This window comes from Pantherophis guttatus, chromosome 2, assembly GCF_059756535.1.
Source record: "Pantherophis guttatus breed Tessera chromosome 2, ASM5975653v1, whole genome shotgun sequence".
Classification (NCBI taxonomy): domain Eukaryota; kingdom Metazoa; phylum Chordata; class Lepidosauria; order Squamata; family Colubridae; genus Pantherophis; species Pantherophis guttatus.
In genome coordinates, this window is record NC_142064.1 from 157,613,936 (window position 1) to 157,628,672 (window position 14,737).

Below are 14,737 nucleotides of genomic sequence, written 5' to 3' on the forward strand. Positions count from 1 at the left end.
CCAAAAGAGGAAAATGGAAACTTCAGGCATGGGTGTCTTTTGCCCTATTTTGTGCTAACGTAATCTCTGCATTTTTCAAGCTGCCTCTCAGGTTTGGGGGAAAATGTAATAGTCAAAATGCTAATCGATTGAAATAAAGAGACCAGAAAGAACATCCTGATCCTCAGTAGTCAAAGGTTTCTGTGCTTGTATATAAGTTTTACAATAGTTGTCTCCAGTTCCTATTTATGAAGTCAGAAAATGTAGAATTAAATTGTTATGAAACCAGAATGTATATCCTTTCTGCAGTTCAGCATTCATGGCGTTTGAGAAACTGGTATATTTGAATTATGTAAAATACGATAAAATATACAGCTTGGAGATAGGCATTGAAAGCGGCAGACACTGAAAAACAAGTGGTTCATTCCTTTCTAAATGTGCTTTTCTACAATATAGTCCTGCAGTAATTCTGCAGTGTAATTGAAAATACTCCAGTATTTAAGGTTTGTATAATAGCCAATTGATACAATCTTAAAATGTGAAAGTTAGAGATATTCATTTCAAAGGGAAGGCAAACACAGGATCTCTGAATATTTGATGTGAAAAGCAGTTTACCATCATATCTTGCTCTCTTTGCAGCTTTCCGCAGGAAAGAAATTATAAAGAGGAAAACCAGGGCTGGCCAAGTGAAATACTCAGCAGCAATCAGGAGGCACATGTAATCTTAAGTAAATGATTTTATGGAATGTGAAGGATTGTTACAGAAAAAAATAAATAAGAAGGACGCCGTTCTGTGGAAACCTTAGCAATGCTAGGTAGCTGATGGATTTTGATAAAGATTTCTAGCAATTTGCAATATCCACAGAGTTATTCTTCTGTTGCACAATGGTTGCTGTAAATCTTCAGAAATATGTTAACCAATAATACTTAGCCAATCACAGCACCAATTTAAAGTACTAAATGCAAGAGGTTGATCTGACTGAATTAATAGTTCAAGCAGTGCAGAGTGAAAAGTATGCTGCAGTAGATTATTATCTACAATATAAGCCTATTCACATGGGAAAAAAGATGGGCCCTATAGGCTTCTCCCATCTTGAAAGGAACAATCACCATCACACTACGATCCCTTTATATCCTCTTTAGGCAACATTTTTCCTTTGCAGGGAAGAGCAGGACTGAGGGGGAAAACTGGTCCTTTTTTGTTCGCTCAAATGTTCACTCAAATACTGGGCTCCATAACCACCAGAGAGAGAGGTTTTGAAGTTTGGCTGTAACACATAAGAAGCCAACATTGCTTCCATTAGAGAACAACTGCCTTTTCACCCCTCTCCGTTTATGACAATACTTGTGACTTCAGGATGCCCTTCTTGGGCCAAAGAGCAGGAAAATAATTTGGGCAGGGATTAACAGTGTAGAACACAAGGGGAATATAGCAGTCTTCTGGAGGGCAATATAAGAAAAATTGAAGGAGGGAGGCCAGAGGCCAGCAAAAGAGTAATGAGAATGGTGGCCGATTGCAAAACAAGTGAGGCTTTTGCCATCAAGAAATAAGTAATTTTAAGGTTGAGATTTAGAAAAGAAGCTGGTGACTGTAAAGAATGGGATGATATTAGAAGAATGTGCGAAGAAGGGGACTTGTTCTGTTGACTTGCTCCATTTTGTTTTTATTTCATTTCTCTCTCCTTGATCCTCATTTGTTCTTTATTCCTATGTTGACCCTTACATGTTTACAATTTCCATGCAAGGAAAAAACCAAGGGTCAACAGCTAAAGAGCCAGCCAGAATGACTATTCCATTCAAATTCTTGGGGCTGCCACTTCTACAGTTCTCAGATGACTTTTGGCCCCGCTGACTGGGAATTTTGGCAATTACAGCCTCAATTTATATGAAAGGGCCAGTCAGAGGAAAGCTGGTAGAAAGTACGGCTGGCAAAGAAGGCTGAGGAAGATGAATATCTTCACCCTCAACCAAACATCATTTGATTTTGAAGTGTTTGTTTGCTGTTGTTGTTCTTTTGTTCAGGCTTTTTTTCTTTTTTTTTGGCTGGTGCTTTTTCAGTGATATAGTTTGAAGAATCTGTAGAAAGAAAGCTTTTCAACCTTGTTCGTACGTACAAACACAGAGAAACGAGATTTTTTTGTTTTATTGGAATTACTGTGACACTTTTAGATTCATAGGTCACGCTGTTCTTATGTGCCTTTGACACTGTGTTGTATTAGTATTAGTGTGAGGTGTCAGAAAATGACCCTATATTTATCATTAATCGTACAGATGTCTAGAACTCCCAAGTCCTAGCAGATGCCTTGGCTATAATGCAGCCTTGTGCAGTCTCGGGATTCCTGTGTATCAGGAGGAAGAGTAGAAAATACACCTTTAGTTTTAGTAAATAACAACAAAGGTAGGATTTCTTAAACTTTAAGCTGTGTTGTGTAATTTAGTGCATAGGCCAATGAGCTTGTGAGTTCACTGCCGCTGAGCTGAAATTCTGAATGAAGCACAGAACTGAAGTGAGAGCCCCATATGGAGAACTGTGTGGGCTTTTAGCAATGCTGGTTGACGGAAAATGGCAGGGATTCTTCCTATTGCCCTAAACTTAATGAGCTGTGAAAGTTTTTGTTGCTTTCTATATGCCTAAACCCTAGTGATATGGAGACACGTTCTAGTTCCATACTTGATCAGAGAAAGGTAGAAGCTTTGGTGAAACTCAAGCTCAAAATAAGGAAGAATTTTCTGACCATGAGAATTATTAAACAGTTGGAACAGCCTGACTCTTAAGAGTCATGGGTGCTTTATCTCTGGAGGTTCCCAAAGGCTGGACAGCCATTTGTCTGGGATGATTTGGGGATTCCTGATTTGGGCAGGGAATTATAGTGGAAGATCTTCAAGGCAGGGGTGAAATCCAACAGGTTCTGACAGATTCTGAAGAACCGGTAGCAGAATTTTTGAGCAGTTCGGAGAACCAGCAATTACCACCTCTGGCTGGCCCCAGAGTGGGGTGGGAATGGAGGTTTTGCAGTATCTTTCCCCTGCCACACCACACCCACCAAGCTACACCCCCACCAGAACCGATAGTAAAAAAATTCGGATTTCACCACTGCTTCAAGGTCCTTCCAAATCTATGTGCATTGAAACTCCCTCCCTGCAGCTATGAGCAATATAAGAAAACCTTCTCCCTTCCTTCTAGAGGAAAAAATGTAGAGTTGTGTTGAGGACAAATTGTGGTTAATTATCAAGGCAAGCCAACATTTATTAGGTCAGATATGGAGGGAAATTCATTCTGAAATGTGCTACTCTAACTGAAAATTATTCCAAATATTTTTACTGATTTTGATCTAACCTCTCAGTACAGCATCATCTGTTGGCAGTATACGGTCAATATTGTCTGGTCTGAAAAGCTAAATGTAATTAGGTAAAGTTAGGACTTGTTTGGAAGACCATTACGGATTCTCAGGGTGTAGACTGGACCTGATAGTCAAGAAGCCATGGCAGAAAGAGGCAAAGGTTACCAGTTTTGTATGGTTGCGAAGACTATATGTCCATGAAGCTACTAGAAATCAAGGTTGACTTGAAAGAGACTTTATTTATTTTTACCTTTATCATTGACCCTTATGACTTGGTTCTGTGAATTATCGGTATTCTTTTGAAATAGTATGTCAATGTCCTTAAGTAGATTTATGGGGCAATCCTAACATTAAAGAAGTTAATAGGATGCTGAATTATAACTCCAAACTCCAGAATATGACTGTGTTTGAGGAATTATAGTTGTACTGGGCATGAGAAGTGGCAAAAAGAATTATATTGAGGAATGAGGGAAATGGTATTTTTCTAGGCATTAAGGATTGGCTCTTGGTGTAATTTATCTATTCTGGAAAAAGTAATATTTTCAGCTAATCAGAAAATGAAGCAATATGTTCTGCTCTGGAATAGATTTCATGAAATTTTACAATAATACAGTGATATTTCTAGGTAGTAGTGTATATTTCTGTATTTGATTATAGTATTGTAATACAAGATATCCTTTGTAAACCCATGACATTTATACATTTAACCTATATTTTAGATATATAGTATTGTGATTTGTTAAGTTTTGTTACAATCTTAACAAAGTTTGGGGAAGGGCCCTTTTTTCATTTATTTATTGACACGGTTTCAGGTTTAATTTTCATGTGGCTCATTAATTGTTTTTAATATTGCCCTTTTCTGTAGGCTATCTTTTCTATTCTGGTGCTGTGTGGAGTGTTGGTTTTTTTTGTAATCTTTTTATAATAAAAAATAAAGATTAAAAAAAATACTACATGTAGCAGTATCTTTCCATAACTTCTGCCTTTTATTCATCAAGTTTGTGTGTGTGTGTGTGTATACAAAGCTGTTACTGAACCATTAGTAAACCTATTCCCTCTTCTTGGAAAACCCGATAGATTTCTAATATATTACTGCATCCTTTGAGGCATCTCATTCAGAATTTGTTTCTAGCTGATTAGTTTGCATGGGATGTTGATTAAAAATAAGATCAGATCCCTTAGAAGAACATGGCAGAAAAGAGTCCCTGTTTTGTGTTGGGGTAAATTGTACCTGGCGTGGGGGGGCAACAGGAGATATGTGACCTAACCAGCCAATCCCATTAAAGAAGCGTTTGTCTGATCCCCATCTATTCTCAAAATGGGTAACCCTTAACATTCCTTCTTCTTGCTATGGCTCTTGCCATAGATCCTTCTTACCAAGAGAATCCAGTCGACATCCATAAATCTTTGATTGTCTTCTATTCCCTGACCATGGATGCTGCTCAGGAGCCTCGGGCCTCTCTCCTGAATAGCTGCTATTTTGCATCATTTCCTGGGAATTAAAAAAGAGCTGGAAGGGACCTTGGAGGTCTTTCTTCTAGTCCAGCCCTCTGCTCAAGCAGGAGATCCTAGACCTACACCATTTCAGACAAGTGACTGTCCAGTCTCTTCTTAAAAACCTCCCGGGATGGAGCACTCACAACTTCTGATGGCAAGCTGATCCACTCGTTAATTGTCCTCACTGTCGGGAAAATGCCAAAGCTCACAGCAGCTTCTATTGCTTCATTAAATCTGTAAGTCCCTACACCCAGTTTGTTCAAAAGCCACCCAATGTATTTTTGCCAGTATCTGTAGGGCTTAGAATGAGCCCTCAAAGGAAAGGATCGTGTTTTCTCAGGACTCTGTGGTTCAGCGAAAAGAAGAAACAAAGCCATCCTTCCTCAGTGAGAGTATGGATTGTGCATCTGTATGTGAATCAGATCTGAAAATAATTTAAGTCCCCAATTTTATACTCTGCATTTTTCAGATGGCTGCTGCAGCAGGAAGAATCACCTAATAAAACTCACTTAGAAGCATCTCTGCCTGGCAGGGAGGATTCTGCCTGGAGCCTTGGAAGGCAGCCCAATTGCCGCGTACCCCACGTTCTGGCTGAACTGAATACTGGATTCACGTTTATGCTGCACAAGGAAGCTGGATACAGGTGGCTTTGCAGCTGGCCGGAAGATTTAAACTGGGCCCTGCAGAGAATCGGCCTTAAGCTGAAACCCCAAGTGGGCTCTACAGGCGGGTCTAAAAAATGGATCATTTTTCAGATTCCCTTAAGTTGAGTTTACTCCTGGTGACTGCATCCATGCAGAGGTTTCTGGCAGCGTCACAGTAGTAATTTGCTATTGGCTTCTTCCGGGATTATTTTTTTTTTCTTCTCAGACTAGGCTATTTTTCTGGGATTCCCAAGCAATCTCCCATCCAAGTCTAAACTAGTCCTGCTTAGTTTCTGAGATCATCAAAGGTCAGTTAAATGCTGAGGCATCCCCTTTAGTTTTCCTAAAGCCTGCAGAATTCCATGGAGGAAGGCTTTAACACACCTTTGAGAAACAGGCTATTAGCTATATAACCAGGCCTTACAACTGATTTTCCTACCTGCTGCAGAGTTTTCTTTTCCTGGAGCCTCCACAGTGTGTGAACCTGGTATTTGTAAAAGAATATAGTATACATCCTTGTTTGGTTGAACTGTGTTTTATAACTCAAGCTATATTATTTAGATTTGGTGGGTTTTTGTGTCAATATTAGCAAGCTGTGGGTTATGTTCCATTTGCCAATATACTGATATAAGAGGTATGATGATGGCTATGGATCCATTATCCTGGATAGAATCTTTTTATTACATAATTGAAATAATTGCAGCTCCTAAGCAAATGGGTTAAAAGAACTGGTTCTGTTTATCAGCTTTCGAAAGGGCAAGATACCTCAGTGGTCTAAGGATACCCTTATAACTTCCACGTGATTTATTTTTCTATCCTTTCCTATTGAAACGACCCTTCTGAAATTTACTGTGAAGGCGCTGATCAATACCAAAGATTTCACAGCAGGAATTTCTCAGAATTGAATTCACTAGTAATAGGTGTGCAACTATAAAGGCACAATAAAAAAAAAATGATCCAAGAAAATAGGTATTTATTTGCAACTTCGGGGTGGTGTGTTGTAGTCTGTAAAAACCCTGTCAAATGGCAAAGAGGTGTTACTGGATTTTTTTTTTAATGCAGATGTGTTTAAATTCCTATTTAAATGTGGAATTTATGAGAAGCAGGCTGAAGGAGAGCACAAAATTTGTTTGTATGATGGAACTCTCACTACAAAGAATTTAATTATCTGGCTAAATGTTAACTGTTGGGCAAGAAGGATATAACGTCGGAAATAATTGGAAACTTCACCAAAAGGTGGACTGCTACTAGGGGTAGATTAGAATCTTCCATTACTGTACAACGTGTATGCTGAAGCTTTGCATTTTGCTGCAGATCCAAAAGTACAAGATCGCTGCCCAACAGAACTTGCATCAAAAAAAGATGGTTCTGGCAGGTTCCATTGTACATTGCATTACAGCATCGGGAGCCTTGTGAGATGGAAGATGCTGTCTGTGACAAGCATTCTGGATTCAACTTGTGTCAGATGGAACGCCTGTATGTTTGAGTTTGATACAGGCAGAGCCCTGAACGAGGTTACAAAAATATCTCTGCCTTTTCTATTTCCTTTGATAAGATCACATTCTTAAACAGATCCTGGTTCTCTTTTCAAGGAAAGGGGAATATGAAATCTTCTTGAGTTTTCTATTTTATCCAGATTCACAAGCCAAAGAGGTTTCCCACTCACCCACCCCTCCTTTGAAATCTCATTCGGCCACGGTCTATACTTGCCTTTCTTTCTCATGTCTCTTGACCGGTACAAGTCTTAACTTTCTTCAACTGTCTACCTTAGCCTTGCTGGTTTCAGTCCCCAGGGATTGGGAGAGACAGAGAGGTCGAAAGGAAGAAACAAGCTTTTAGAAGTCGGTATGCCGCCCTGGGTCATTATATCTCTGGAAGTGCTCCGAAGATCTTGGCCACTTTCTCTGGGGGTGATGCCTGAGTAGGCAGCAAAGCTGAGCTAGGTACCCCACCCTTATTGTATTGTCGAAGCGAAGCGGAGCTTGCTTAGTGGCCTATTTATCGCAGGGCAAGAAGCTGAGCTGCAGCAGGTGAGGGGTTAAGTGCAGGCTCAGCTGTTCCGGATTTTCTTGGTTTCCTAGCGAGCTGTTTGATATCTGAATGCACAGGGGACTCCCCCCGCCTCTCAACCCTCTCTTTCTTCCCCCTACCCCCACGCGCGCACACGCACACACACACACACACACACACACACACCCTTTGCAGACCATGCGCTCGTTCAGCCGCTTCGTCTAATGGCACCGACTCTCAGCCGGCACGCTGCTCCTTCGCTGTTTGAGCCGAGGACACAGAAGGCAGCTCCTCTCATGGAGCCCTCTTAAATAGCTCCACACGAGGGAGCTGCCAAAGGGGGGGCGAAAACGGAGAAAAAGCAAGTACTGTGAAGAGAAGAAGCAGAAGGAGCTGCCAACATCGCCGCTCCTGGGTTTGCTGGCGACCCATGCTCTGCTCGATGGCTAACTCAGGCTGCCTCCTGGTCTCCAACTCAGCCTTGCTCCCGCACTCTCTCCCTTGCCCCCCAGCCTTCCTCTACCTCCAGCAGGTAAGTCGCCTCTTTGTGCCTCCTGTTCACACGTGGTTGGCCTCCCCAGGGCTAAAAGATCAGGGCTTCCCGTCGCCCCTACCCCGGGCTCCCCACAGGCAGGGCTACCTTGCTCACAGGTTGGAGATGGGCTCCAGGGTAACACCTGTGCGCTGTCTGGCTGCGGTAGGGCTGACTTGGCAGTGAGCTCAAGATCAAGGAGATGACACTTCTCTGAGCTTGTAAGTGTGTGTGGGGGGGGGGGGTGCAGCACTGTTCAACTTTACCTCTCCCCCCATTAAGACAAATAGGTGGCTGTGTTGTATAGCTGGAGTGTACCTGTTTGTGTTACCAGTAAAACCCCATTTAGAATGCATTTAAAGCCTGATTTCTGCCAGCAGATGCGATGCATGTGGGCTTCCGATGGGCTATCTCGCTCTTCTCGCTCTCTTTCCGTTGCCTTTTTGTTGCAGTCAAATTTTATGCTTCCAGGGTGGCCTGAATGTGGCTGTTTTGTATGTATACATGTGAAGTAATTTCAAAGATAGATCTGTCTGTCTCAGCTTGGCCCTCCAAAGTGCTGCAACCCAATTTCCAGCCAGCTTTGGTTTTGCCAGGCGTGTCTCCCCTTAGCTGAAGCATCTCGCTGCAATGTGAGTCTAGTTCCTTAACTTCTCTCAAGGGGAGGGGGGCTTGTGATGCCCACAGCACCCTCACCAGCAGGGCGACGGCACTTTCTTTCACTTTGGCACCGTGATCAAGGAGCCGCACATGTTTCTCGCCTGGGATCTCCAGAGGAATGGAAGCCGTTGCTTCAAAAGTCTCTTTGCAGCATCGGAAATCCCTGTCTCCCAGCTGTGCTAACCCTTCCATTTGAGCTCAAAGGAGTTTTTAAAAATTCATAGCTTCCTAACCATTGGTACTAAGTACTTGACGTGGCCAGCCACCTTTGGGGTAGAAGGGCAGTCCCAGCTTGTTCTAAAATCTTAAATAAAAGAAGGGAGGTTATAATCTTTTGCTTTAATGCTTCAAACCTTTGAACGGAAGAAGATAATTCACACCTAGGACTTCCTTAAGTTTGCAGAGTAACGCGGCTGCTTTTTGCTCTCAGCAATCTGGAGAAGGGGAATTCTCTGAATCATGATTTTCTCTTTTCTGAGTACGTGTTAGTCAGAGAGCCAGAAATTGAATGGCTCCTATTCCAGAGGAAGCATGGGAGTTTGGATGAGAGGCTTTTTGTAATTTCAGTGTCTTCTTGCTAAGGCATGGAATTCCCTGGGAAAATGAAGACTCATTCAGAAAAAATATCACAGTCAGCTGCATGAGGGATTTATGAATACTTGAAGGGAATACTAGGGAAGCCTCTCTTGCTTTGAACTAGAAGACAGACTGGGATAATATGATTAAAACACGGAGGGTATTCTGTTAGGGGAATCCTTTGGGGGTTTTGCTTTTGGTCGCACTGCGTAGCCCTTCAGCCAGCTAAGACTTCAGGAAAGCTGCATGGACGTTTTGCCTGGTGCATATTGCATTTCCTCTAGACCGGGCAAGGGAATATTGCAAGGAAGTTCATTAAATGAATGGTTACAGCCCAAAACATCAGCACAGGGGGATTTAGGGGAAGGAGAAGCTTAACTGAATAGCTTGATTTTCTTAGTTTTTCTCAAGCCTCCTTATTTTCATCTGGCTTCCCCACCCTCTCTGCTTTCTAAACCTCTTCCACTTTGTTGTAGGTATTAAGTGTATTGGAGGGGGGAGTGTTATATAATTTTAGGGAGATTATTTGTTTGTGACTTTGTTTTGTTTGGAGAACAGGCTGAAATTTCTCTTCTTTTACACTGGGCAGGAAACAATCTGTATCTGAAGTTTTTATTCATTATCAAATTAATTTAATTAAAAAATTAATTTAAAAACCATTAAATAATATTTCAAAACAAGAAAAAATTAACTGGCAAAAACTATGTACTGTATGCAAAGCACTTAAGAAGAGGCCTATGTGGAAGCTGCAGCTTGTGACACAATTTATTCCTGTCCTGTCCCCCACCATTTTGATTCAGGTTTATTCCTTTGAGGCCTTGCTGCATGTGGCATGGAGACTGAATGTAGGCTCACTGCCATGGTTCATTTTGGGGCATTCAAAGTAACTTTAAGACTGAACGTTAACCTTAATTGTGGCTTAGTTCCTATCTTGGGGGGAAAAAATCCCATACATTCGATATTAAGCAAAATATCTGAGATCTCTACTGCCCAAGGAATTTTCACCCAAGTTAAAAACCTGAATGCTATGAAAGGTTGATTATGAAAATTAGATTATTTAGACCCATCAACACGTTTGTCAAATATCAAGAGTGTCCAGTTTCAATTTACCTCCAGCTCTTACTTAATTAGAAGTTTGTTGACATTCAAACGACAATCCAGAACCAGTTCAAGATTTTTGACTGGTTCTTTGGCAAGAAAATATGCAGACGCCATGCTTGTGCACACATGCACACGCACTCTCATATTCCTATATTAATTAGATAATTGGCAATTTTGCGAGATTTTAATGGAGCCTCCAGATATGGCAAATTGAAGCTGCCATTTCACTGTCTCTCCAAAGGGATATGTTTGTTTCTTCCCATTACTTTTATTTAATATTTGTTCCTGTAAACACCTTTTTAAAAAAAGGAATATTTTTTAATAGCTGGGGATATATATTAGCTAAATTGATCCTTGGCCTAACGCAATACCTTTATTACACTAATTTATCTTGTTTGCAAAATAAAGATTCGTCATTCAAAAGTTTAAAAATTGAATCTTTTGGCCCAGTTTTAATAATGATGCTAATATGTCTTCAGTCATAATAGGATTATTTTTGCACATATTTAACATTTGGTTACATGTTCACAGATGTTAAATGTACAAGGATCAGTAGTGTAATCTCTAGTGACCGTTTATCTCTTATCGATGCCTTGTTCAGAGTTTCTCCTCTAAACTTCCAAGATTAAAAACCATAAAAATAAGTGTCTCCTTCATTAGTCCTTGCTAATTGCTTGACACTTGGTGTGCATATAAATGGATGTGTGTAATATTGTATATTATATTAGTTTAACATCCATTTGGGAGTACATAGCCAAAATATTGCATTGATTTTGGTTAACAAAAGTATAATCTTACATAGTTTTTATAGGCAAATTCAGAATGGGTTTCGGAAACTCAAGCTTTAAGAAACGGGTTTAGGAAATAGTAAAATTTCTTCTGCATATAGATACATGTGGAGTTAAATAAATTAGAATGCTTTTATAATGGATACCTATGCATAGGTGTTTGTAATTATACAGTACATATAAGATGGGCATATATTTTAGATGTTTAGAAGTAGATTGAAAATGTGGGGCTTTATACCTGGAACAAGCTGAAAATTATTGTTGTGTGTGTCCAATGACAAGCTGAATTGTTCATGTGAATTTCCACACTATTGGCAGGGAACATTACTGGTAAATGGTAGGGCTGAAGTTGGATTTTACCACAGTTCAAATAAAATCTGAACGTTTGTTTCATTAAGTTTGATTTGCTCCATCCCTAGTGAATGTCAAGAGTTTTAGTTGAATTACTTTAATATTAATTTGCCTCTTATATAGTGAGGTATTAAGATGTGTCGGTCCCATAATATGCTGTGATCCACTGTCACCCGAATCCCATTGCAGAGGCATTGTAATTTTTTTTTTTAATTTGGAGATGGGGAGATTAACATGCCTACCACATGCTAGTTGAAGTCTGAAGGCTGCTTCAGATTCTGTCAAGATGTTCAGTTACTCTAAGCTGTGTGTGCCTTCAAAATAAAAGTGCTTTCCTTCTGACAAAATGCAGATTTAACTCTTTCCAAAATCTTATTTTGAGTTGCTGTTCCGAAGTCTGCATGTAAAATTCAGCTGCTATTCTAGTCACAAAACTCTCACACACATTCTGTCTTAACAAAGGGGATGAAAGAGTACAGTAGAGTTTAGTCTATGAGGAGGACTCACAATTCCTTCCACACATGGTGACACGTTGATTTGGAAACTGATTGTCTGTTGACAGAAGCCATATAAAAGGCAAAGTTTGCCTTTGCTGGAGTTTTATTAAATTCATGCACATAAACTGTCCCATGTTCAGTAGGACTTTTTAATATTTCATTATAATCTCCAATATTTGGAAGATAATGATTTGCAAAGATTGGTGGTGGCAAAATACAACCAAAAGCTGCCTCAAAGAGCCTAGACTATGGTGTCACCTTCCCAGCCCCTCCAGGCTCTGCTGCCCCGGTTAACATCTGAATCTGTATGTGGATCTCAAGAGATATGATAGGCAATTGAAACTGGCAAGCTGGCAAGTAAGAAATTCTCTTGGTTGCAGATGGGAAGAGGTTGGGGAGAAGAAAGAAGCAAACACCAGGTGTGTGCAGGTTACATTGAGGGTTGAGCCACAGGATTGTGGCTGACCTAAATCAAAAATAAAGAGAAGTTACAAAGCCACCAAAGGCTTTTCCTGGTGCAGCAGAATTGACAGAGATCACCCTCTTCCTGTCCAGTAGCTTGGTGTTTAAAAATTGTACTCATCCTCATTAGAGGTCGGTAAAATGAGGACCTAGATTGTTGGGGGCAATATGTTGACTATGTAAACCACTTAGAGAGGGCTGTAAAGTACTGTGAAGCGGTATATAAGTCTAAGTGCTTATTGCTATTAATTTTCTGCTGCAAGCAGCTTACTTTTGCACCAGTTAGTTCAAGCTACACTCCACTGTGAATCAGCTTGCCAAACCGGTTGTATGATCAGTGGATCCTGCAATCAGCACTGTGGACAGACTGTATTAATGTGGGCTGGTTTGTGGAGAGAGGATCAAAACTTCTTGTAAATTTCCTCACTCTGATATGTGTTGTTCGAAGGCAGCAAGAAACCTATGAAGTTTGGGGCAAACCCAAGCGCAGTTTGCTTCCAAAAGGATAGAGCCTTCTTGAACTCAAAAAGGCTATAGCTTAAAAGGCGCTTGGAGGTAGGAGAATGATATTAGCAAATTAAAAACATCCCTGGAGTATAGGTATTCTTTCGTCACCAATCACATTGTTAAAGATGTAATTCTTTCTTAGTTATTTATTCTTAACTGCCTCTTCAACCCTTTCAATATTTTTTCCCTTATTTTTAATAGTCTCAGCCTAGCTAGGATCCTTTCTGTTCTGCTGCCCTAAACCTAGAAGTAGCTGGTGGATATTAGGTCCGGCCGGCCTACAGGAAATGTTTTATGTAGAGTTTTGGACAAACACATAAAGACAGGGTAATATAGCAGCATTGGTAATTCATTTAATCTTGGCTGCAGAGCGGGTGGACAGAGGTTGTAAATTAAGGCGGGGGGGGGGAATCAAAGCAAAGCAAAAAATAAAGACCAATTAAACGGAAGTTGGCAATTACAGGTAGTTCTTACTTAACCAACCACAACCAGGACTAGCAACTCTGTCACTAAATGACATGGTCATTAAGCAGAACATCACATGACTACGACTAGAGTTACGACTTCACTTCTACTGCATTCAGTAAGCCAACAATCCATGATTGTTAAGTGAGAGACAACTTGCTACTTCCTGTTGTCTTTCCTGTTGAGTTTGTTTTTGGAAGCTAGCTGTGCGGATAACAAATGGCGATCACATGACCATGGAACACTGCAACTATTGTAAATATGCACTGGTTGCAAAGGTGCCCAAATTGTGACCACATGATGGCTGGGATGCTGGGATGGCTGCAAGTTTGAGGACCAGTCATAAATCTCCTTGTTTAGCATCACTGTAACTTTGAACAGTTGCTGAATGAGTCATCGGTAACCAAGGACTACCTGTATTGATCTATTTATGCCACATTACTTTTTTCTTACATGAAAAATGTGTATGTGTGTGTGTGTGTGTTAATTATAAGAAATACTTCTAATCAGACTAATTGGATAAGATTTATATCTTCCTTGCTTGCACATATTCACTTAAAGCAGAATATGAAAAGTGAAGATAGGGCCACACTTTTATGTGCGGGTGTCAAACTGGTGGCTCACGGGATGGATGTGTCACGTGCAGGCCACGCCCACCCCAGCTCCACGAAGGGAAAAACATCATGATACGGCATGTGACGGCAATGTGACACCATGAGTTTGACACCCGTGGCCTAGAGTGTCCTCTCCCATCCCCCCGGTTGCTGCTACCATTTTTTAAAAATCTAAATGGGTCCTTAAAACAAACCTTAAACTTTGCAGACTCCATTTCATCCTTTCACCTCCCCAAATATGTCCTACATGCACCCACTTAGAATGGAACTCTTGAACTGTGGCTCTTAGGTTGATGAAATTTGTAATGTCCTGACATCCAGCCACCCCACTGAGGCTGTTTGGTTCCTGCATGTGCAAATACATGCCCTCAGCAACCCACCTGCTCAAACAACATTTTCCACATTGTTTTATAATACAGCTCTTATACAAATATATATTCAAGTGTTTTACAAATTCGGGACATGCTGTATGTGTATCTGTTCATATACTTTCATGTGTACTCATATTATGCATATACTTAACATGCGTAAATACATAGACGTAGAGGTGTTCTTTTTTAATCCCTGCTTTCATTTTAACTCAGGGAACTTTATACATAATTGACCAAGTTCAATACTTTTGCTAGCAGTGATAAACAAACTTTAATTGAAAGATTTGGTGAGTACTTTATCTGGACCTTAATTTTTATAGCTTCCATTTTGGCATCTATGGA

General features: G+C 40.5%; 1 protein-coding gene across 18 annotated transcripts in view; it reads left to right on the plus strand.

Annotated features, from left to right (window-relative positions):
• RBFOX3 (RNA binding fox-1 homolog 3) overlaps nt 1-14,737 on the plus strand; it is a 461,718-nt gene that overhangs the window by 384,994 nt on the left and 61,987 nt on the right. For 7 of the 18 annotated variants that reach the window (XM_034412822.3, XM_034412827.3, XM_087887092.1 and 4 more), the window contains exon 1: nt 7,610-8,003. The exons of 8 other annotated variants lie outside the window; for them this stretch is intronic. In XM_034412822.3, the coding sequence (XP_034268713.2) occupies nt 7,902-8,003 (102 nt within the window). In that variant the 5' untranslated portion in view covers nt 7,610-7,901. Of the gene's footprint in view, nt 1-7,244; nt 8,004-14,737 lie in introns of those variants that run through there. 3 more of the 18 variants (XM_034412820.3, XM_087887090.1, XM_034412824.3) reach the window with 3 other exon arrangements.